Source organism: Macrotis lagotis, chromosome 4, assembly GCF_037893015.1.
Source record: "Macrotis lagotis isolate mMagLag1 chromosome 4, bilby.v1.9.chrom.fasta, whole genome shotgun sequence".
Lineage (NCBI taxonomy): Eukaryota > Metazoa > Chordata > Mammalia > Peramelemorphia > Peramelidae > Macrotis > Macrotis lagotis.
In genome coordinates this window covers 222,883,563-222,909,453 of record NC_133661.1, presented here as the reverse complement: position 1 = coordinate 222,909,453, position 25,891 = coordinate 222,883,563, and the positions used below count along the sequence as shown (strand labels likewise).

At 35.9% G+C, this 25,891-nt stretch overlaps 1 protein-coding gene across 1 annotated transcript in view; it reads right to left on the bottom strand.

Moving 5' to 3' along the window:
- GOLGA5 (golgin A5) overlaps positions 1-24,355 on the bottom strand; it is a 28,285-nt gene extending 3,930 nt beyond the window's left edge. Inside the window, exons 1-10 of the mRNA XM_074235438.1 lie at positions 24,111-24,355; positions 21,929-22,493; positions 17,515-17,742; positions 14,903-15,122; positions 14,258-14,381; positions 10,500-10,703; positions 9,427-9,597; positions 6,379-6,507; positions 2,600-2,698; positions 530-752 (exon numbers count right to left, since the gene is read on the bottom strand). Coding sequence (XP_074091539.1) covers positions 530-752; positions 2,600-2,698; positions 6,379-6,507; positions 9,427-9,597; positions 10,500-10,703; positions 14,258-14,381; positions 14,903-15,122; positions 17,515-17,742; positions 21,929-22,475 — 1,945 coding nt within the window. The 5' untranslated portion in view covers positions 22,476-22,493; positions 24,111-24,355. The remainder of the gene's footprint in view (positions 1-529; positions 753-2,599; positions 2,699-6,378; positions 6,508-9,426; positions 9,598-10,499; positions 10,704-14,257; positions 14,382-14,902; positions 15,123-17,514; positions 17,743-21,928; positions 22,494-24,110) is intronic.
- Positions 24,356-25,891: the final 1,536 nt, after the last annotated feature.

The window sequence follows — 25,891 nt, the reverse complement described above, 5'->3', positions numbered from 1 at the left end:
AATGGTCAACGCTGAACCTTTCTTTACCCAGATGGAATACTCATTTATTTTAATTTTCCTCCTGAAAATATTACCTAATTCATTACCCAGATAAGTAGGACTTGACCCAAAACTCAGCATCAGATGAAGTTATCATTGCAAATTTTAAAAAAATTCTCTTGCTTATGATAAAAAATAAAAACTAATAATTAACAAATGATATTCTGGGGCGGCTAGGTGGTGCAGTGAATAGAGCACCGGCCTTGGGAGTCAGAAGTACCTGGGTTCAAATCTGACCTCAGACACTTAATAATTACCTAGCTTGGGTAAGCCACTTAACCCCATTGCCTTGAAAAGTCTAAAATAAATAAATAAACAAACAAATAAATAAATGATATTCTGTGATTATTACTCAAACTACATACTTTAGTAAGACAATATAAAATATGTTTCCTAATATTCAGCCTTAAGGTCAGTAAGATAGAGAATAATAATATATAAACTAGACCCTCTAAACTGTACAACTTTTCAGGATTCTTCCTCCGATTACCTTCAACACCATCAATTCCAGACATATTAATAGAAGGTCCATTACTATGCCCAGGAACAGACTTTATTTGTTGCTCAAGTCGTTCCAGCTGATAGACAAGAGAATTCTTTTCGGTGCTAAGATTCTCCAGCATGGTTTGCTTCTGAATCAGAGTCTCAGTCAGCTGATGAAGTCTATTTTCTAGTTCGGATTGACTGCTATTGCTTAGAGTTTTGTTTGTGAGCTGAAAGTCAAAAGAGTTGTCTGAATATTTCAGCCAGTTCATGAAATGACTCACTATTTTATTTAATACAAATCACATAATTAAGAGCCTTCCTCAGTTTAGACATATTTGACATAGTTACTTAATACTATTTTCCACTATTTGCTACCATGTCTTTTGTTTTATATTTTCATCCAGCTAAGAATGCCTTATCCACTTATCTTCATCTATCCAAATCCTATCCACCCTTCAGGGCCTAGATCAACTCCTGAATCTCAATCAAGTCTTTTCCAGAACATTCATTTCTTGTTTCTCTAAATTTCTTTCACCTAAACCACAAAAGTTGGCACTAGGTACTAAGTGATAATGTTTTATGCAAATGAATCTTGCCACCCCAACCTGAAGGTTCCCTCAGGGGGAAGGTACTTTATCATATTGTTTGTTTCCCACACTAACTAGAATAGGATCAGGTATATTAAATAGCTGTAATCACATTCTTAGGTCCCAAAGCCTAAAATTACTCTTTAAAATTATCTAATACATACATCAGCCAAAATTTAAGATCATTTGATTTTCTATGGTTCATCAAAATAAAAAAAATTCATGTTTTACCTTTTTACCAAAGAACTGATTATGTCTTTAGAAAAAAATTTTGGAAAAAATAAGTCACATGATAAGAGTACTATTGTTCTATAAGAAATCATGAGCAGGCAAACTTCAGAAAAGTTTGGAAAGACTTGCATGAACTGATGCTGAGTGAAGTAAGCAAAACCAGGAGAACATTGTACACACCAACAGCAACATTGTGTGATGATCAACTATAATAGATTTAGCTCCTCTCAGCAATTCAGCACTTAAGGACAATTCTTGATGAAAACACCATCCACATTCAGAAAAAAACTATGGCATCTGAATGAAGGCCAAAGTTTACTATTTTCATTTTTAAAAACTTGTTTTATATTTTTTCTTTCTCTCATGGTTTTTTCCCCTTTAGTTCTGATTTTACTTTCATAATATGATCAATATGGAAATATACTATTAAACATACTGCATATGTATAACCTAAATCAGATTAATTGCTGTCATGGGAGAGGGGCAGGGAAGGGGGAAAGGTAGAAAAATACGGAAATCAAAAGCTTACAAAAAGATGAATGAGGTAAACTATCTTTGCATGTAATTGAAAAATAAAATTAAAAGTCAACAAACAAAAGAAAAGGATAAGTCAGAGAGATATACATCTTTATATATCACTTGTTTTAATTAAAGCTAAAGGTTAAGTATAGCTACAAGACAAAATGAAATAAATAAGTCTACTGATCCTTACAGTCATTAAGATTGACCCAGGAGTCTTTAGCGAGATTTATATATTCATTTAGCTATGGACTTTGGAGTGCACTAATTGTTGACAGCAATCACTGCCAATGAAAATTATGTTTAGACACTAGAATAATGGCTATGTATTTTGAGCATACCTGGCTAAATTCACATTCAATGTAATGCAAACATTTTGAATGTCTACTTCAGATAAAGTCCTATGACAACAAAATACCCTTACCAAAGCAAGCCAGAAAATACAGAATATGCAGTATAAGGCTCTGATTCTATGTAACCTATGTAACCTTAACTTAACTGGTTTGTTTCTCCAGGTAAGGGAACTTAAGTCTAAAGCTCTAAAGTCCCTTTCAATTCCATGAATCTATAGTTAGGCCCTCACAAGGTTGGTAATAAATCTTAGTTCACCTTTCCACTCTTGAAAAACAGAGCTCAAATTAAAATAAAGTACTGTTTTATTTCCTAAAAAGACAGTCTAACCCTTCCTGCACTATCAGCTTTTCCAAAAATTATGAACACTTCATGATGAATAGCACCTGATTCCTGAGTTTCTGAATTTCATCTTCTCGATCTTTAATTCTGCTTTGTAGTGTATTTTTGGTTCGATAAAGCTCTTCTTCTATATAACTGAATTCCTGAAAAATGAATAATAAACATTAACAGGCTTTACAAGAACTGAAATAAACTTTTGTTGAAGCTAAGTATTATAGAAATAATTAACACCTGAATAAATAATATCTTGTTCCAAAGACAGATAATTCAATAAATCAGGTGGACTCAATGACTAAACTACAAAAGAGGTTATCAAAGAAGTAAATACTTTGTTCTAACATGCTCTTTTAAAAACTAGTTTAAGTGCTGGAAATAACTGATTTTCTTAAAAAACCAATTAAAATATTATTTCTATGACTACCTGTCAAGAATCATTTAGTATCCTTTTTTTTATTTTAGCTCTACTGATGAAAACAAAATAAAAACAATGCCCCCCCAAAAAAACTTCCTTGTCCCACTTAGCCAGGTTTATAAGCTTCAATATTTTCCATAGCTGCTAGTATCACCAAGAACCTCCCTTTGACTATTGAACTACTTCATTCTGGTAGCCAAAAACAATGTTTACTCAAACACTTTCAAATGTGTAAGGAGTAACCAAATAATGTTACGTAAGTTATGAAGTCAGTTATGGAGGCAATATGAGAAAGGGAGTACTACTAAAGGTTGAGAATGGAGAAAATCAGAGAAACATATAAAGGGATCACAGACCTTAACCCTTCATTTTATAGAAGTATAGAAACAGGAGGAGAAACTACAAGAGTAAATTAGGATGGATAGCAATCTATGTAAATGCTTATTAATAATCTACCTGATTCTTCATAGGCTATATGAAGGCAGTTATGTTATGCTTATAACTGTTTAAGTTAAAGGAATACAAAATCCTAGAAGGTTATTTGATCCCAAAATATTAAAGTGTTTGAGGTCCATAAAATGCGCTAAATGAATAAATGGACAAAGGGTACATTCAACTTTCTTCTTATTACCACTCTTACTTTAAAGGGCACTGGTAACAGGAAATAGCTTGCCATCTGCTGTGGTTAAAAAGTAAAGATAATCCCTAATCATCAAGAAAATTGAATTTGTGCCTTTTAATTATATGCTAGTTGACCAAGTTAATTAAAATGTCATTCCTGAAAGGGCAGATAATTCCATAAACTAAATTGTCTGCTAGAGTTGCTTGTTTTTTGTGATTCACATTTGCCATTTATGAAAAAGAGACTTTTATCTCACTCTCTAAGGACAAAGAAATTGTCTGAAAACAGAAACCATTATTTCAAAAATAATAACTCCTAAAGGAATAAATATTTCCAAAGGCTTTGTGTCAAGCTGAATAAAACATGCAAAATACCAATTTTTAGGAAACACAAAAAATACATCAAAAAGTTCACTGACAACACCAAGTTTTTGAAAAACAATCAATATTATATATTATTTGATTTAATACAGAAAAGTAAAAATTCCAATTTCCTGATTGTGATATTATTAGAGCCCCAGGTTCCTCATCTGTAAAATGAGGATAATACTAACAATATCTACTTTCCAGAGTTGTTTTATAGAAAGAATTCTGCAAAACTTTAAGTACTTTATGAGTTTTTTCATTACACAATGAAGTGCCTATTGGAAGTACCTTACTTTCTACAATAAATTAGCATTCTTAAAGAAACCGTGGGGGGGTGGGGGTGGTGCTCAGCTAGGCGGCACAGTAGATAGAGCACCAGTCCTGGAATCAGGAGGACCTGAGTTCAACTCTGGCCTCAGACACTTAATATTTACTAGTTGTGTGATCTTGGTTAAGTCACTTAACTCCAATGGCCCATTAAAAAAAAACAACCAAAAAAACAACAAAAAATCTGGAAAAATTAAAATCTTTTTATTGAAGTTAATTGTTCTGTCTAAAAATACAGTAGTCATATCAAAAAAGTTATATAGGGGTGGCTAGGTGGTGCAGTGAATAGAGCACCGGCCTTGGAGTCAGGAGTACCTGGGTTCAAATCCAACCTCAGACACTTAATAATTACCTAGCTGTGTGGCCTTGGGCAAGTCACTTAGCCCCACTGCCTTGACAAAAAAATCTAAAAAAATAAAAGTTATATAGACTGCATTATATCAGGGGATACTCTTTAGTTTTGTGTAGACATGACATAAATAGCTATGTAAATAACTATATATTTGCATAGTTATATTATAAAAATATATTTTTGTTATGTGGAATATAGATGATAAATTAGAATTTGAAACACTACCAACAATTCAGTCAAAATTCAGTATTATTCTTAGTGCTTTTATTATCAAAATGTTTTAAGTTTGAGTTAATGGAGGCTTTTGATTCCAAAGTTCTCTAATAGTTTACATTAATAAAGCAATTAATGATAATAAAATACTAAACATTCTGTCAAGTAAGTGGTGTTAGTCTATAAATTATGGGATGAGGAGACTAAGTAAGGAATAAAGCACTCAATACTGAAACTATTTTTTTTCTACCTAGTTTCATTATGAATTATCTTTGTCCCATGATACTAACTACATATTTCTCTGAGAATATTCTTAATTCTAAAAGGTTTTTACAAGGCATTTTAATGTCCTAAAAGAAATATTTTGCCTCTTCAAACAGAAGCAGAAGTTGACTAAAACAGTGAAAAATTCAGGATTACAGATTGAGAGCTAGAAAGAGCCTCAGAGATCATCTCCAAGCCATCTACCATCTAACTTATTTCTCTCTCTCCAGACCTATTTCACAGAAAGTTTTAAGGTTAAAAAAAAATTAGAGATCCAACCCCCTTCACTTTTCAGATGAAAAATTGAAGCCCAAGATGCTAAGAAACTTGCTCAAGGTCACAAGATAGCAAGCAGTAGAGTTAGGGTTTGAATGCAGGTTCTCTGATTTCAAATCCAGCATTCTTTCCATCACATCAAACAACTGTTAAAACATACATTAAAAACATGACCAATTAACTAGTTCGATGATGTGCAATTTGTTTGGTTTTCTATATTTACAGATTCAGTCATGACCAATGTTTTAAAATCAATGTTGTATATTATATGATGATCGATTATGATGAACTTAGCTCTTTTCAGCAATACAATAATCAAAGGCAATTCTAAAGGACTTCTGATGGAAAATACCATACAAATCCAGAGAAGGAACTATGGAATCTAAATGCAGACCAAAGCATACTATTATCAATTTTTTAAACGTTTTATGCTTGGATTTTTTCCCTCTCGTTTTTTTCTTTTTCTGTTTTGTTCTGATTTTTCTCTTATAACATGACTAATATGGAAATATGTTTAACATAGTTATACAAGTACAACCTGTATTAGATTACTTGCTGTCAAGGAAAGGAAAGGAAAGGAAAGGAAGGAGAAAAATGTGGAACTCAAAATCTTACAGAAAAATGAATGTTGAAAACTTTCTTTGAATGTAGCTGAAAATAAATAAATTTTAATAGAAAATTAAATAAAATCATTGCTGTATCAGAGACTGAAGTAAGTAACACTTATAAATACATTGTTTTATATGGCAATTTTCCATCCCTATTGGGCAGATGGAAGATTTCTTTCTACAATCTTTTTTTTTTAGGATTTTTTTTTTGGTAAGGCAAATGGGGTTAAGTGGCTTGCCCAAGGCCACAAGGCTAAGCAATTATTAAGTGTCTGAGGCTAGATTTGAACTCAGGTCCTCCTGACTCCAGGGCCGGTGCTCTATCCACTTTACCACCTAGCCACCCCACCTCTTTCTACAATCTTGACAAGTCAATATGCTCACCTGCTTCTGGCGTTCCAGTTCAGCTTCTACTTCCTGCCTGGCTGCTTTCTGTTCTGCCATTTGCTCTTGGATGTCTTGCAATCGTTCTCTTGAAGATTCAGCTTCACTTACCTGCTGACTTTCCATGTCCTAAAAAAAAGTCACCATATTAAGTTAATAATTTCACTTTATATTTACCAAATTAGTCAGAATATAGACTGTATAGCCCTGCCCACATGAGGCTCCTAGAAAACCTGAGAGTGATTTAGAATGAGGGCATGCTTTTTTTGACATAATTTGGGAAGGGAAAGGAGAAAGGCTGTTATTCAGTCTAAAAGTAATTTATGTCTTGCCTGTATACCTCCCTTTGTGTCTTCAGGTTCTTGAAGAATATGCCAAAAGAGCACAAATACTGGCAGGTAATCTATTTGCACAACCTGGCAAAAGACAATACATTTGTTTGTCAAAGCCACCTAGCTAAAGGGGGAAATGTCACTAAGTTGGCCGCAGGGTCTTAATTTTTTATGGCAACAGAAAAAATGCCATCTACTAAAGTCATATCCAGATCAGTGGAAAGAATGCCTGTATATTGGATCCTTGAAGTATACTACCTCTAGAACCTGATGCCCTTTCTGACCCTTTCAGCTGCTAGTGTCAGCTCAACTTGTCTAAAGTACCTTGATTTATTTTGAACACATTTATGTATGTATATCTCTCCCTTAACAGAAGGAAAAGTCCATATTTTAGGCAAGATATATTTTGTTTTTGTCTCTGGATTCCTGAAGCCTGGTACAGTGCCTGGCACCTACTGAAGGAGATGCCTGATAAATCCTTGTGGACTGATTTGATACTCATGGTAAATCTGAGAGGCTGTAGGGTACAGATTATTTCCATTTTATAAATTAGAAACAAATTGTTTCTAATGCAAATGCCTAATCAAAAGCAATTTAATTTTAATTGAAAATTTATCGTATTCAGAGAAAAAGAAGGTATTCAAACCTTCAGACCTTCCTAAGACCTGTGCTATTTTCAGTCTACTACATTACCTACTTGAAGGTAATAGATATAAGGTGAAGTTATCTGGAAAGCACTTTGTAAAGGTGTCAGTTATAACACCCCCCCCAAACCATACTGCAAGCAAATGCATAAATTAATTTTAAAATATTCAGAAAAATGTGGGTAAATAATCCAAAGGTGAAAGATACAGAAAGATTGATTACTAAACTCTCCAGCAACAGTTCCCATGTATACAATGCTTTAGATTTACAAAATGCTATCTCTTGGGGGCAGCTAGGTGGTGCAGTGGATACAACACTGACCATGGAGTCAGGGGGATCAGAGTTCAAATCCAGCCTTAGACACTTAATACTTACTCGGCTGTGTGACCTTAAGCAAGTCACCTAACTCCACTGCCTTGCAAAACTAAAAAAAAAAATTTTTAAAGCTCTCTTTCTAAGAGAAACAGTGATGCAGTAGATAGGTTGAGCTTTGAGATCAGAAGACAAGGAAAATCCCGCCTCTGACACTGACAGTATAATCCGAGAAATTTCTCAGTGCTTTAGACCATTTTTTAAAGTTGCAGAGAAAAAGCCAGTCCTCAATGGAAGAAGACATTTCCTCACCTAGGAATTCCTCTATCAATGAAGCCAGGGAAATCTCTCACATTTGTCACCTTTTTATTACCAAGATCCTAGTTGAAGCTTCTTTAACACTTTTCTATTATCTTGTACCTTCTCCTTCCAGTCTGTTTCTTCTTTAATTTTTACTTCATAATGCTGCTGCAGCTTAGTTTTTATCAGGTAAGCTCTTTGAGGACAGAAACATTTATTTTTCAAACTACACATTTAATGGCTAATCTGCACATGCTTACTATAGGAAGCACTTACAACTATTGAATCAAATTATGTTGCTCACAAAATAGCTTTAGTGAATCCCCAGTAACTATAAAACTATGGGTGCCTGGCATTTAAGGATCTCCCCAGTTTGGCTCCAATTTAATTCTTAACTATTATTATACATAATCATAGAATGAGAACTACTCAATAACATCATTTTACTAAAGAAGTAACAGGATCAGAGAGGTTAAATGACTTGTCTCAAAATTACACAGTTAACAGAGCCAAAATTTGAAAACTGGATCTTTGATTTAAAAACTAGTGCTATATGCATGTTATTTTGTCTCTTAATATTACTACTTCCCTTCAAACATGCCATACTCAAGTCATTTCTTTTTTTCTTTTTTTAGGTTTTTGCAAGGCAGATGGGGTTAAGTGGCTTGCCCAAGGCCACACAGCTAGGTAATTATTAAGTGCCTGAGACCAGATTTGAACCCAGGTACTCCTGACTCCAGGGCCGGTGCTTTATTCAAGTCATTTCTTACTCTTGACATTCCAGGCCTCCCATTGCCTAGTTCTTTTTTTTTTTAGGTTTTTTTTTTTTTGCAAGGCAAACAGGGTTAAGTGGCTTGCCCAAGGCCACACAGCTAGGTAATTATTAAGTGTCTGAGACCGGATTTGAACCTAGGTACTCCTGACTCCAAGGCCAGTGCTTTATCCACTACGCCACCTAACTGCCCCCAAGTCATTTCTTAATGTACATTTTTCAATTGATGCCTCTCCTCATATTAACATCTCTAACAACAATATCATTTTTTCCCCGACTAAATCTGTACAAACTCCTACCCTTTCGAGCCATAGCTCAAATGTTATTTCATTCAAAAAGTCTCTTACAATTTTCCTTAGTGTTGACTTCTCTTTCCTCTGAATTTTATTCCACTTTCAGATTAAACAATTCAAACAGTATGAAGATCTTCCTATTTTATAGGCAGTTCCTCTTCCTCCAAAAAAGTGCTAGCTAAAAAAACCCAAGTTTTGCTGTTGTTATTCTGATCAGTAAATGAACACAAATGAGTTATGCTAGATTAATGTCTGCACAAAAACTTATCTGAGTCCATGAACTTCAGAGGGATTAGTTATGATGGTTTCTGTCCCTGCCAGTATGCCATTATTCACCATTGATCTTACAAAGTTTTACAAGTTTAATCATGGAGGAGGTGAGTATAAGGTTTACCTGTAACTCAGTTCTAAGCTGCTGTAGCTGGCCCATCAATTTTTGCATTTCTTCTCTTTGCATCTCTTTCTCATGCCGAAGGTCTTCCAGTTCCATAGTACTCGCAGTATGGCTATCTAGACCTTCAAAACCAGAGCCTTCTTTCAAACTGCTAATCAATTTTTCCTTAGACTTAAAGAGGAAAAAAGAGAATAAAAAAGATTATTAACAAAATCAAAGTGATAAAAATGAAAGAAATTAATCTTGCATATGGATCATACCCAAAGTTTTTAATCATGGAAAGTTTATATTCCTAACTTATTTATTTATTTATTTGTTTGGGTTTTTTTTTTTTTGCAAGGCAATGGGATTAAGTGGCTTGCCCAAGGCCACACAGCTAGCTAATTATTGTCTGAGGTTGGATTTGAACTCTGGTCCTTCTGACTCCAGCACGGGTGCTTTATACACTGCACCACCTAGCCACCCTATATTCCTAATTTATAGCAATAAAAATGGTAGAAACTTGACAAGGCCCAGTTCTTGGAAGTTCACACAAAGGAAACATATTGAAACTGAAGAAAAATGGAGAAAAATTCTTCTGATGTTTCTAATAATAAACTCCTAAGATTATTTTTTATTAATTTTCTCAATAAAATGTACAATTATAGAACTTACTAGTCAGCAAAGATCAAGACCACATAAATGTTAAGTGTATAAATTGCACATCATTTTTAAATATGAAATAGTAATAACAAACTACCATTTATATAACACTTTAAAGATGGCAAAACATTCTATGTATGTTATCTTATTTGATTCTCATAAAAAATCTTGGAAATAAGCACTATAGATATTAATTCCTGTTTTACAGAAGAGGAAACTGAGACTCAAAGAAGTTTAGGGACTTACTAAGGGATCACATAACTGATGTCAAGGCAGGATTTGAACCAAAGGCTGTCTGACTCCCAATCCTAGCACTTCTACTAACTTCAAAGTAAAATCCACCACTGTCTCAGTAAAAAATGATATAGAAACTGTCTCAGATTTCATTTGCTAGAATACTTGTGAGAAAAAAGTATAAATCTTATGCTCACTTGAAGTATGCGAGAAGCTTTTTGTTTGTAATCAGTCAATTCTTGTTTAAGGGATTCAACACTGGTCTTGGATGTTTTGACTTGCTGTTGCAATTCATCAGCTCTCCTCTTTTCATCCATGTATTTTCTTTCTGCTGTAGTGACTGCTTCTGCCAAATTCTGATGCTCCATTTCTATTTTACTGAGGCGAGCAGCAAACTCACTCTGAAAGAAATGTTCACACAATCATTATTCTATCATTTTGACTTTGACTGCAGTCATGTATTTAGGAATCTATACAGCTTCTAGTTCAGTATTTAGAACAGCAGACAAAACAAAAATAGGTAAACAGGTGCTCTTTAATAGACCAATTATGGATTGGAGAACAGACAGTTGATGGTATTCCAGAATGCTTAATTTAAAAAAATCATGTAATATTTAACAAGTCTTTTCTTATGATACATGATTTTGAAAACTTTACTTATTTTGAATTTTATAATTTCCCCCCAATCTTGCTTCCATCCCTCCACCCCCCACAAAAGGCAGTCTGTTAGTCTTTACATTGTTTCCATGCTAACATTGATATGATAAATGATTTTTAAAAATTAATTCTATTTAGTAAGACATTTTGAAATAATTATTAAATATAAGGAACACTTTTTCAAAAATCACACTTGAAGATGGTGGAGAGGAGACAGGGCCTGAGCTCTTTCCCAAAGATTTTTAAATAACCCCTAAAAAACTACTGTTGTATATAGTTGGAAAAACAAATATTTTAAAAAAAATAACACCCTAGGCGCAGCTAGGTGGCACAGTGGATAGAGCACCGGCCTTGGAATCAGGAGTGCCTGGGTTCAATCCAGCCTCAGACACTTTAATAATAATTACCTAACTGCATGGTCTTGGGCAAGCCACTTAACCCCATTTGCCTTGCAAAACCTAAAATAAAAACCAAAAAACAAAACACCCTAACACTATTACATTGTTGGTGGAGCTGTGAACTCATCAAAGCTTTCTGGAAAGACATTTGGAACGTCCAAAGGGCAACAAAAATGTGCATACTTTTTGATCCAGCAATACCACTACTGGGTCTATACCCTGAAGAGATGATGAAAAAGGGTAAAAACATCACTTGTACAAAAATATTCATAGCGGCCCTGTTTGTGGTGGCAAAGAATTAGAAATCAAGTAAATGTGCTTCAACTGGGGAATGGCTTAGCAAACCGTGGTATATGTATGTCATGGGACACTATTATTCTATTAGAAACCAGGAGGGACAGGAATTCAGGGAAACCTGGAGGGATTTGCATGAACTGATGCTGAGTGAGATGAGCAGAACCAGAAAAACACTGTTCACCCTAACAGCAACATGGGGGTGATGATCAACCTTGATGGACTTGCTCATTCCATCAGTGCAACAATCAGGGACAATCTGGGGCTGTCTGCAATGGAGAGTACCATCTGTATCCAGAGAAAGAACTGTGGAGTTTGAACAAAGACCAAGGACTATTAACTTTAATTTAGGAAAAAAAAAACCCTGATATCTTATTGTCTGATATTGCTATCTCTTATACTTTATAGTTCTTCCTTAAGGATATGATTTCTCTCTCATTACATTCAATTTGGATCAATGTATACCACGGAAGGAAACAATGTAAAGACTGGAAAATTGCCTTCTGTGGGGGGTGGGGGGAGGGAAGTAAGATGGGGGAAAATTATAAAACTCAAAATACATAAAATCTTAAAAAAAACCACCCAAAAAAAGGAAAAAAATAACATCCTAAAACAAATCCTAGAGTAACAGAACCCACAAAATGATGGGGTGAAATAATTTCCCAATTTAAGACAACATAAAAGGTTTGTCACACCAGGGTGAGAGCTGAGGGCAGTCCAGTGCAGGCCCCAAAGGAGCAGGCCTTGGAAGTGAATCAGTCAGCAGCTACAGTGGCTGCTTCCAGTGTTCTTAGTTCATAGATGATAAGGGGGTTGAACACCAGTCAGGAGCAGATTACAGGAAGCAGGATACTTGATGCTTTGCCCATACTCAGATCCAGGCTGCAGTCCTAGGTGGCAGTCCTGGATGGCAATTCCAGGATGAAGAGAAGCATTAGCATAGCAGAGCTGAGCTTGCAACCACAATGAAACAGAGACCTTTATCACAGTTCCAGGGAAGAAAAAAGTGCTTGTGATCACTTACAGACCAAAGCACAGTCCAGGGGAGAGTAGTAAATACACCTCTACATAGATTGTATCATCTTAGAAAAACTGAAAACTTACAGGTCCCTAGAAGTGTTTCTGAAAATAGTAACCCTGAAGCTTGGGGCAGTGCACTCTCCATCCTGAAAGCAGAGCCACACTTCAGCAGAGTTAAAAGTCAATAAGTAGACTGGGAAAATGAGCAAGCAATAGAAAATATTCTGATTGTAGAAAGTTATTATGATGACAAGGAAGACCAAAACACACCCAGAAGAAGACAGAAAAGTCAAAATTCCTACAAGACTCAAGAGAAGCATAAAAAAGGGTAAACAGGAAAGGAATATCATAAGGGACTTAATAATTCCTACATGGGAAGATGATATGTTAAACTCATAAGAACTTTCTCATTAAAACAGTTAAAAGGAATATATATAGACATGGGGCTCAGGTGTAAGTTAAATATGTTGGGAAGATATTTTTTAAATAATGTTAAGGGGTGAGGAAGAGAAATGAACTGGGGGGGAGGGAGAGATAGAATGGGGTAAATTATCTCATATGAAAGAGCTATTACAGAGGAGGGGAAGAGGGAAGAGATGGCAGGGGAATGAAAAATTACTCTCAACTGAACTGGCTCAGAGGAATAACATATACACTCAATTGGGTATAGAAATCTTTCTTACCCTACAGGAAAATAGAAGAGGAAGGGGACAAAGGTAAGATGAGTACTTATAGAAGGGAAGATGGATCAGGGCAGGCAATAACTGGGAGCAAAACATTTTTGAGAAGGGATAGGGTGAAGGGGGGAGCACTAGAATGAAAGGAAATATAGTTAACAATCAATAAAAACTTTGAATCAAGTTTCTCTGATAAAAGGCCTCCTCTCTCAAATATATAGAGAAATGTGTCAAATTTCTAAAAATAAAAGTCATTCCCCAAATGACATTGTTTTGGACATGGCCAATCAGGCGATTTATTATGCCTGGCTATGCATATTTATTACAAGAGGTTTTGGGAGTTTCCCCCCATTCTTTTTCAAGGGAGGAAGAGGAAGATAAGAGTAACACACTTTTCATCAATTGAAAAAAATTAAATTTATAAACAACATTCCAAGAAATACACAATTTATCAAATTTGAAAAATCACATGAACTGTCTTTAAAGATGAATTCTGACAATTTCACAATCAAACTAATTTTTATAATTCTAAAGTTACCAACAATAACAAATCAAAAAAATTAACAGAATAATGAAACTATGAACTCTCTCTCTCTCTCTCTCTCTCTCTCTCTCTCTCTCTCTCTATATATATATATATATATATATATATATATATATACATATATATGGATATACATTTACTCATCATATACATATATGCCACTTACTCTGTAACTTCAACAAGACTGAAGTTAAAATGTCCCATTTGTCATACTTAAAATGTTAAAAGTGTGGTTTATTTGCCTAAAGAAACAAGATATTTCTTGAAAGGATGCACTGTGTAGTTCTGTTAGACAAGATTTACATTTTTATGAAATGAAATGATACTGGAAAAATAATTCTCTTTATAATGTTTGCCATTCTAACCTGCATCTGCTTGTAACTTTCCTGCTCCCGCTTCAAGGCAGACTCAGCATCATGAAGTCTTTCTTGTAGAGTTTGCAAGGCTTTATTTTGCATACTATTCCCTTCACTGTGATCTTGTAGTAGTCTAAAAGAAAGTATACGTTTATTTATTCAACATTCATTAAGCATCTGTGTGCAAAGTATATTGCTTTACATGAACTATCAAAATACTGAATTTCAAGTAATTAAATAGACCAATTTTAAAATGTCTCCTTGTACTTCAATCTATTACTAAAAGATGCTCTGACTGGATTTTATGTTGAAATATTTTTCTTTTTTTTGGTAGTAATACTGACATTTTATTGCAGCAGAATATAAGCAATATTATTCTGTAATTATGTTACAGCAATATTCTTATATTTGATTTGCTGTACCTAGGACACTTAAATTACTTCTAAGTCAATACTATTGCTGTTTTCTTAAATCAAACATTTTCAGGTTCAAAACCTACTTATTGTAAATTTTGTATTTTCAATATTTAGGGGAAAAAATTCCCCTCTTTGGAACATTCAAAGGTTATATTTAACTAAAATGGAAGATTTCTGGAACATTTTTACATTATTCTTTGGATGATCTCATTAGAATTTCTAGCAATTTGAAAGCTACCGTGATTTTTCACTCTGTAGTGCTTCTAAGGCTTCAGTTCGAGTATTCAGCAGTTGATCAGCTTCCTGTAACCTCACTTTTAGAACAGCCAACTGGGAATCCTTTGCGCCTATTGCTTCAGTCAGATCATCAACTTGAGCTCGAAGTTCTCGAACTATCTGATCATTCCTAGAATGGTCTACATTCCATTTTTCCACCCTTGCTCGTGCCTTGTTTAATTCTAAGAAAGAAAATATTTAACCATGATAGGTCATATTCCTATAGTGCATACACATTATGATAATATTTACATCATATTACAATATATAATATTACAATGGAATTATATAATTTACAAATTATTATCATTATTATTATTATACTCAATGAATAATTTACCAAATTCTGCAATTTGAGAACTGTGAGACAAATAGTAAAATGCTATCCCTATTTTATAAATGGGGAAATTGAGGTTCAGAGGTTATCCTGGATTCTAGCCCAGATTTTGTCTAAGTCCAGCACTCTTTTCTAGTTAGCCATTTTTCTTCTAAACTACACATGTAGAGAAAAGGAATCTGAGTTTCTCTAACGTTCCCTTAACATACTCATTATCAAAATCAGTTTGTTAAAAAGTAATTTTAAATTAGTTGCTCTAATACTTTTATCTCATCAGATCCAATTCCTTAGCTCTACTGTTCATAATCATAAATGAAACTACTGACAAGGAAAGAACATGGAATGAGTTGCCCTTTCTCACATTCCTCTGTCTCAAGTTCCTTTCCAGCACTCTGTCAGGGTCTAGAAGTCAAAGCTGATTCATGACAGAAAACTAAGCAGAAAAGTGACAAAAGGAATTTTTCATTCCCTACTGGGGTCAGAGAAAAAAAATTCTAGACACATCTGAGAGAGGTAAAAATATGCAACCCCACCTCCAAAACAAATACACAACAAAAGCACAATCAAAAAACCCAAGATGGGTTTACTTCAGAACATTTTTTCAAGAAATGCTAGATTTCTTCCAAGGAAATGTAAAACACAGTCAATAAATTAAACTGTTCTGGAAATTCCTTTCCAATATCCTCTAAAACAGTTGCTATACCTTGGCACTCAAATTCTTTCTTAATGTGATGATGTATAAGATTTATAGGAATCATTCTGTATATGGCTTTCCTGGCTCTGCTTAATTCACTTTGACAATTACTTAATTCACTTTGACAACATAAATGAAAAGCACAAACAAAAATGAATGTGCAAAGTTAGACAGAACAAGCTTAGCCTAAAGCAGAGATCTAAGGATGAAACTCTCCCCTACCCCTTTGCAAAGGTGGAGTCCAGGATTGTGGAACATTGTTAAAAAAAAAAATCACCTCTTTCTGACATGTCAATAGATTTCACTGAATTTTTCTCTTCTTTTTTTTAAAGAAAATCAATGTTATTAGGGATGGTTTTCTGGGAGTAGAAGGAGAAAGAACAGGGAAATCTATGCAACAAAGAAACAGAAAACATTGATAAAAATTCAATTTTTAAAACTAAAAGGAATGAAGTACAACTACTTCTATGTATAAATAATCTTGGCTGGTAAATTTTGGAAACACTAGCATTCATTAACATTTCTTCTTACTCTTTACTCACTTTTTAGCTTCCTATTAATTTTGGATTAATTCTTTTCAACTATTTACTTATGTCACCAGCAATGATACTTGCTATCTTTCTATCAGCCTCAAGACAAGAGATGGATTTTTTCTTCTCCTTTTTCTCTTTCTCCTCAGATAACTCAATTACAATTGTGATCAGTCCTATTACTTCCAGGGTTCTCATCTTATAGTCACTTTAGGTTTTATTCTGAGGCCTATTTATTTTCTCACAAGGAATGCAAGATTCACTCTTCAGGCTTACAGGGTGGCAAGTATTATTGGGAGCAAGGGATGACAGATCAGCAGGCTGAACATGCACTGGTGCCCCAGAAATCTTAAAAAATCTCTTAATAAAGTGAACAGATTCTCTTATCGTTTTGGAAAGACACACACAAAATTACATAGGATAAGACAGCAGACGGATTGCAGCTGGGTCAAGAAGTGTCCACATTGGTGAACAAATAATATTACTTTTGAAATACTGGTGTGGCAAGGTAGATCTAAAGTTTTTTGTTTTTTTTTTGAAAGGTTTATTTTATTTTTATTAATATTTGCTGAGTAAAAGGCACACTGGACTGGAAATCAAAAGACATAATTCTATATTTGTTCTGCCAGTGACTTTTTGAGTTTCACAAGGCTAGCAAATGGGCCTCAGTTTTTTATGTACAAAATGAAATGGTTGCACTCTTCTCTGCTCCCTGTTTCTAATGCTTTCTATTTAACCACATATGTGCACTACAGAACACTTACTCTAAAATTTTCTAATGAATTAGCTTTAAAACTCAATTATTCTGTATTTGGATGCCAGAGAAGGAGTGCAGTACTTACAGGAAATTATTCTTTTAATTTTTTTATGACCAGTCTTAGCTACCCTACAGGGAAACATACTCCATTTTACAAATTTTGTTTAAATTTCAGCTGTAGAATCATTTTTGATGGAAAACTAATTTTCTGATTTAGGGTATATAGTTTAATTTCTTTAACCATGAAATTCTCTACCTTCTTGTGTTTCCTTGGATCTTTGAATTAACGAAGCCATTTCTTGATTTAAAGACTGAACTTCATTCCTTAGTAGTTGATTCTCTAATCGAAGATTCGACAGTTCCTGTGACCTGCCATCATCATTAGCAGAAAGGCTTCGATCGCTAGATCTGGCACTCAGAGATGTATTTTCCTTTGCAGCATCCACTTGAGCTCCCATTCCAGAATCTGAACTGTCAGAGGTTTCTGTGAAAAGGGGGGGGAAAGTATCTATTACTTTACCATATGCATTAAAAACTACATGTTTTCCATACAAGAGGTATTATGAAAAGCAAACTTGAAATTTCTCAAAAAAATTCACTTTGAAGAAAACTTTTACTTCTACAAATGGGAATTGAGGAGTCTTAAATGTTTTAAGGACCAGAATACACTGAACACGCAGTAACAAGGAACAAAAAAGAGATCATGGATCTGGAAGCCAAAGAAGCAAGAACAGGTATCTAAGGGGATATACTTAATCAAGAAAGGCAGAGTATAGTGAAAAGATCACTACCCTTGGATTTAGATCACACTTTTTATTCCTGACTCCACCAACTGCAACGTTTATAGCTTTTGGGAAATCACTCATTTGGTGCATGTTTTCCAACCGGTTCAAACCTCAATTTTGCTTCTTCTCTACTTGTTTGCTTTGACAAATCACTTCATGTCCCCCCAGAAATCAGTTCCCTCAAGCACAAAATAGGCAATTTAGATTAGATGCTTGCTAAAGTTCCTTTCAATTCTTATATCTATGGTCTTACAATGTGGGAATTGTCTACTGAATGGGGGGAACTGTATCATAGGATGGTGAAGATTAACTAGAGATACAGAAAAAGCTTTATAATTTATGAAGTACCATACTATCTGGGGCACTTTTATTGTGGAAATAAAATTATTAAGATTAAAAAAATGGCCAAGAAATCTAAGAAAATTATTCCTCTCCCCATATCACCAGCTTAAAACAAAAAACTCATCCTACATGAAAGTTGAAGTTTGAAATAGGATCAATGAAACTGATTCAGAAACAAAACGAAGTCCTTAAAACTATGATAATTTACTTAGAAAGAAACACTGATCCAGACAACATAACTTTCATTTAAGATAATGTAAAATCTAAGGGGTGGCTAGGTGGCACAGTGGATAGAGCACAGCCCCTAGAGTCAGGAGTACCTGAGTTCAACTAGTCTCAGACACTTAATAATTACCTGTATGGTCTTGGGCAAGCCACTTAACCCTATTTGCCTTGCAAAAACCTTAAAAAAAAAGACAATGTAAAATCTGGAATGGTCTTCAGTGGGAAGCACTGAACCCAAGAGACAGGAAGATCCAAATTTCAATCCAACATTTCTGTGTGATCCTAGAACGTCACCTAACCTTTCCAGCTTCAATTTGTTCAACTGTAAAATGCAGATGATAAAAGCACCTACTGTATAGGATTAAGAATTTAACTATACGAAAAGTGCTTTGCAAAAAAAATGTTCTTATAAATTACTGTATGTTGGCTACTTATTAATATGGCTATTAGTTGGGTGAGTCATTATCTAGCCTTATGTCATTTTTACAGATGAGAATATTGAGGCAGATCCAGGTGCAGAAGTTAGTTCTTCTATTGAAGGGTCCTTTCCATTATACTACTAAAACGCATTTAAATTTAACATAAATACAATTGTCATATGGAAAAAGAAATCATGTTTTGGGGAAAAAATAAAGGAATATTTAATGCTTTTTAAACTAAAACATTAATGTTAAGATGACAATCTGAATGGTATCTTCAAATAAGACCACAGCAACTGAGATTTTCAAAGTGTAAATGATAGCCACATGAATTCAAACTGACCTCAGATACTGTGTAAACCTGGGCAAATTATTAGTTTCCTCAATTGTAAAATAGGCATTTTCGTAGAAACTAGGGTTGTGGTGATATTTGTAAAAGTGCTTAGCACAATGCCTGGCACATAGTAATTACTATGGAACTGCTTGTTCTCTTATCAAGCATTTTAAACATATTAAAAGATGCCAAGTGTAAAGCTTTAAAAGATTAAAGAGTTGAAAATTTTTTCAGATCATGCAGACAGATGGCAATTAGAGCCTGGCATCATGCTACAGTGTTTATTATAAAAAGCCAGTTGTTTTCAATTTGGCTCCATGATTACTTTATGCAACAATTCAAATAAGGACTCTGGCTTATCACCCACATATTTCAGGAAAAGTTTTGTAGTCCTGATGAATAGCATTGCCACAGACAAGCTATTTGGCAGAAAGTCACAGTAAAATACTCATTAACATTTTTATTATCTGTGATTTTACTGGGACTCTCAGTGAGAAAACCCTTTCTATCAATGTGTATCAGCAACTGCTCTACAATTTGTACTCTTAAGATTTGCTTATGAGGCAGCTAGGTGTCACAATAGATATCAGATATTGAAGTCAGGTGGGCCTGAGTTAAAATCCAGCCTCAGACATTTAATACTTAGTTGTGTGATCTGGGGCAAGTCACTTAACTCCACTGTCTTGCAAACACCCCCCCCCCCCAAAGAACTGTTGCTTGAGGCACTTCCAAGTAGCTTGGTCATTGCTACTTCATTAGGGCCAGTAAGTATCTGAATCGGGAATCTACTCCAGATTTCTGATTCTAAGATCAACTCTATCCATGACTATACCATGCTACCTCATGGGTAGGTAAATAGGTTAAAAATTCCCAAGCAGAGACTCTTTCAACTCCTAACAGCCACATAAAAACTTCCCCAAAATGAATATCCTTTAAAATTATATGCGGAGAAAACTGCTCACTTCAAATTGTAACTAATTGTAAATTAGACATGCTACACAGATTTTTTTTATCACTATTATGGAAAGGACCATGTCATCTATTTTTTTAATCTCCTTCATAGTAGCAAGTATAGTGATCAGCAACCCCACTCAAGAGAAGTTGGTTATCATATCATCCATATTTTACCTGAATCATATGGCTTATCACAAGTATCTTCTATAGTAATCTTGCCATTGTGGATTACTTTCCTTATGGTGGGTCTTTTGATCTAGTTCTATTCCTCTTTTGAAGAAATAAATTTGAATTCACTGCTCTCAACTCCCATATACAACTAAATACCAAGAACAAAATAAAGCTCACATGGAAGAATTTAGTAAATGCATCCACATAAATGATCACTATATACTCCTGGATGTTCAAGGATTAGAACTTTTTAAAAAGATTTATATTGCTAGATAGCAAAGTCATTCTTCAGAGTACTACTTTTTAAAAATCACTTCTCTATTTTGTCATATAGACCAAATATTACTTAAAGTCTTAAGCAGATGCCTCATTATATTGTGGTCTCAAAGGCAATGCAGTGGCATGAAAGTTCTGGTGAGCCCTTAGTGGGAAACTTCTGAATACAGGAATGAAGGCAGACTGTTTATCTTTTAAAGACAAACTTGGTTAAAGTCTGGAGATGCTCATCACTGGATTGGCTAAAAGTGATGATATTTTTGATGATAGAAATTACTGTCAAATTACATGTCAAAATTACAAATTACATGTCAAAAAAAGTTTTTGTAGTGTTATCTCCACTAACAGGAGTATTCACACCAACAAAACTATGGACTATTAAAATATATCAGGTATGGATCACAGATTCTGTTTAATAACAAACCAAAAGAACAAAGGTGGTAATATTTAAGAGTGGGGAAAAACCAAACTTCTACTAACTTTATTAAAACGGCTGTAATGGGCACCATCAACTGGTATGAGAAATCATTACAAACTTAAGCTGCACTTTTCACCACTGTGAAGTGCCAACAGCTGTTTTCACTAGCCACTCCATAGTCTTCATTTTTGCAGATGAAGCAATGCAAACACAGAGGGACTGGTCTCACAGATTTGAAAACCAAAGCTCTTGTTTAACTACCTTCAAATCCTTCCATTTGACCAGAGTTTTCATGTTTCCTTTTGCTTTTATTGGGTAACAAAAATGAAAATAAGATGTCGTCAAAAAGGTGTAAATTAAAAACACAACTTTAAAATTCCAGACAACAGCATTGTTAAATCTCATAAAATCTCATTTTGGTGTCTTGGATATTTTGGTAGCTCAATTTTGAATTAAGGTCTAAGATTCTGAGCTGAATAAATGATTTCCTTACATGTAACATTTCAAGACCCTTTGCTGTGAAAACTCTAAAGAATATCAGTTTTCAATGCTGTAACTTAAGCACACACTGCTGTTTGACTCTTGGCCAATGATTTTTGACCAGGTATCCCTTGGACTAGAAATAGACTAGAGGAAGGTGGATCAGAAATGCCACTAGAACTTCTTTATGCCATGGCTTCAAATCCAATTTCCACTAATGCTTTCAATACTTTAATTCAAAATGACATATAGGACTAATTAACTACCATGGCCTTGACTCCTGGTGGAGTTTTCTTCAGTAGTTTTCATGCTGGGTGTACCAGTAGACACAGAACTAATGCTTGATGTCCGAGAATGAGACTGAATAGCTGCCTTGCCCCTTTCTTTTTTAGTTTCAACTTTTCCATTGGGTTCCTTCTCTGAACTATTGAGAAAATCAAATAGTTGTTCATCATCAGGTTCAGACTTTTTTCTTCGAACAAAATGGGAAGAAGGTCTAGGAGTAGATGTATTTTCACCCAGGTGGGAAGCCTCCACTGCTGTCCTAGATCCCACCTTCACATTTGCAGTTCCTGCTAAAATGGTAGCCTTCTGATGTCTAAGATGATCTGCTGCAGAAGAAATGTAATTAGTTTTAGATGCAGTCTGATAAGTCAAGTCTGTATTTTGTGAAAGCAGTTCAGGATATTCAGTGTCTGTGTTATAGATGATGTTACTGATGTTTTCTTTTTTACTAAGTGCTGTTGCAGCCCCTTGGTCAACTCTGTTCAAAAGGTCCTCAGCTTTTCCTGCAAGATCCGCAAACCAAGACATGATGAAAGCTGCAGAATCCTAAAGAATTGAAAACATTAAATCAGTAAATGTAACATAGGACTTTTATCAAAACACCAATTTAAGTAGTGTAACACAGGACTTTTACCAATTTACTAATATTGTTGTTAGAATAAAAATACACACAACAAAAAGATGGTAAGCCATAGTAGATGGTAGTTATTTCAGGCAGCAACTGATAATAAAATTCTCATTATTTCATTTTTAAAAAAAGAACTGACAATTCAGCAAGTACTGAGTCCTACTATGCACAAAGCACTGTGGTAGCTGATACAAAAGGTACAAAGAAACCAGGAATCCCTCATGCAATCCTGTCTTTTGAAGAGTTTGTTTTAAGGATATTGACAAATAATGAAGTAAAGAAACATAAAATCTCCTAAAACAGACTAAGAATAATGCAATGTAATGTTGCAGAAAGGGCATTGGAGTTAAGATAAAGATTAGAAAACCACTTTTAACACCAGCTGTGTGCCCAGAAGCAAGACATTTAACTTCTCTGACCCTCAATTGCTTCATCTGTAAAAGCAGGATATAATACCTTATAGTACTTATCTCAGAGTTGTTATAAAGAGACTTTGCAAATTTTAGAATTATATAAATGTCTGTTGCTATCATTACCCTAATGTTAAAATGAAGAATTCAATTAGCTTTAAATCTGAGACAGGGCAGTTCGTATCTGTGTCTTAAGTTTTATTATAATGATTACTAAAAAACCCTAATTTAGCAATTAAACCAATTAAGACAAAATACAGCTTGAGGATTATTAGATCATAAATTTATGTTGGAAGTGGCTATCTTAATACCAGCCTAGCTCTCTCTCCTAATCATCGAAATGCACTTACCACTTATTTCCTGCCTGGCACAGTAAATTTAACAATCATACTCGAGACTAAAAGCTCTCACCATAAAGCTGATTGCCCAATTAAACGCTACAAGCTAATTAATACAACGCAACTTTGGGCACGCGTCCTATAAAAAGAGAAAAACTGAGAAGCTTCTCAAGTTCCATTTCTTTCAGAGTCTAACCTCTTGGATGATTCCTCGAGCTTTCCAGAAATAGGAAAAGAAAAAAGATGGCATTGGCGGGCAGTCTCTGTGCCTAAGCCAGGGCCATCGCTAAAGGGTCGTGACCCAAGATATTCATAACAGGTCAAAACGTTAGAGAATGGTCCTAAAGTCGCGATTTTTAGCCTGAGGTTCTGACACCATTCCCCCCCCCCTCCCCAAAAGAGTTTTGTGACTAGATTTCTGAAGGGGCGAACTTGGATAAGAAAAAAAATACACACACACACACAAAACCCTTGGTTTCCATTGCAAGTGCTATCTGTTGTAGTCCTATATCTCTCACTATTTCGGAATATTATTTTGAGAAGAGTCCATAAGCATTACCAAAGGGGTCCACGGCTGACCCAAAGGTTAAGGCCCCCTCCCCTCGCCCTTTTAGAGGCAGAGAAGGAATGGAGGAGGGGCTCGGAAACAAGGGGTGGGGGCTGGCGGGGGAGAAGAGGAGGGCGACGAGCCCACTCAGCTCCTGGTTAAGGAAGGGAAGGGTCCACGGTCATTACCACCACCCCCCCCACCCCGGGGCAGAGGCCTCAGGCCGCGCCTCCGCCTCACCTGACTGCGTCAGTCCCAGCTCCCGGAGCCAAGGGACCGATGCTGCCTTCCTCTTCCCTTCTTTCTCCTCCTCCTCCTCCTCCTCCTCCTCCCTCCGCAGATGGAGGAAGGGGGGAGCCACAGGCCACTCGCCCAGCTCCTCGGGATCAGGCAGCCCCTTAATCCCACTCTCTCTTCCGGGAGACGTGGAAGGACGGAGCGAGGACCCCAAAACAGAGTGTCCTTGGCAATGCCGGAGCTACGGCTCTAAACGCGGAACGGCGAAGGCGTCTAGAACGGCGAGGGTCCTTGTTCGAGGGCACGCCCTCCTTTCTCTGATTGGACTAACCGATGAAGGGGTGGGACCAGGCGCGCACCAGACTTGCGCAGTTGAACACCGCTTCTGTTAAACCCTCAGCCGGCGGCTGTTGCTGGTGGTGGCGACGGCCTCAACTCCACCAGGCCACACCCACTTGGGGCGGGGCCAAGCGGGCCTACCGAGTGAGTGACAAGCGCTCCACCCGGTTAGGAAGAAGTCTGCTGCCCGCCTCCATGTAACTTTCCTCTACCGAGTGACGTCAACCTCTGGGTCTAACTTCATCGCTGAGTGGCTGAGAGAGGAGGCCTCCGAGCCGGCTATTTGTCAGCTGCTGGAAGGAACCTCCCCCAATGCAAATTATCGACTCCAGTGGCGCCACGAAACCAACAAATCTTTTTCTTGTTTACTATTTATCAACATCGGACCGGGTTACAAAGACGAGATGAAACCATCCCTTCCCTCAAGGGATTTATATTCCATTTATATTCTTTTTTTTTGGATTTTTTTTTCAAGGCAATGGGGTTAAGTGACTTGCCCAAGGCCACACAGCTGGGTAATTATTAAGTATTTGAGGTCACATTTGAACTCAGGTCCTGACTCCAGAGCCCATGCTCTATCCACTGGGCCACCTAGCCCACCCCCATTCCATTTATATTCAATAAAGGAGACCACAGGAAAAATATAGATTATATCCGACTTATTTGAATCAAATAAAAAGTAACCTTGAAGAAGAAAACATTGACAGCTTGAGAAACAGGAAAGGCTGCCCAGAGTAAATGCCTTTGACCTTGGTCTTGAAGGGACCCAAGGATTCCATGATGTACAAGTGTGGAGAGAACATTCCAGGCATGGAGGATGGTCAGTGCAAAAGGAAGGAGCACTTGAAGAACAGCAAGGTCAATATGGCTAGACCTAGAGAGTGTGGAAGGAAATGATGTTTAAGTGAATTGGAAAGGTAAAAAGGAGCTTTAAAATGCCCATCCCAGGGCTCTTCTATTTGATGATCCTGCAGCTAATAGGGAAACCCTGGGGTTTGTCAAGTAGAGAAGTGATTTGGTCAGGCCAGAAAGTTAGGGAAATCACTTTGCCAGCTTTGTGGAAGACTGGCATGGGGACCAGTTGCAAAGCAATTTCAAATAAGATGAGGTTAAAAATGATGAGCTTGAGGCTGCTAGGTGGCCCTGGAGTCAGGAGTACCTGAGTTCAAATCCAACCTGAGACACTTAATAATTACCCAGCTGCGTGGCCTTGGGCAAGCCACTTAACCCCACTGCCTTGCAAAAACCTAAAAAAAAATGATGAGGGCATGAGGTAGGGCCAACTGTGTGGGTGGAGAAAAAATGGTATATTTGGGAAATGATATGGAGCTAGAAAAAAGTATTGATTAATGAGTCTGTGGGATAAGTCCGAATGAGGAGTAAAGGATAATAAATACCATGGTTGTAAATTTGGGTGCCTGGAAGGATGCCTTACACAGTAATAG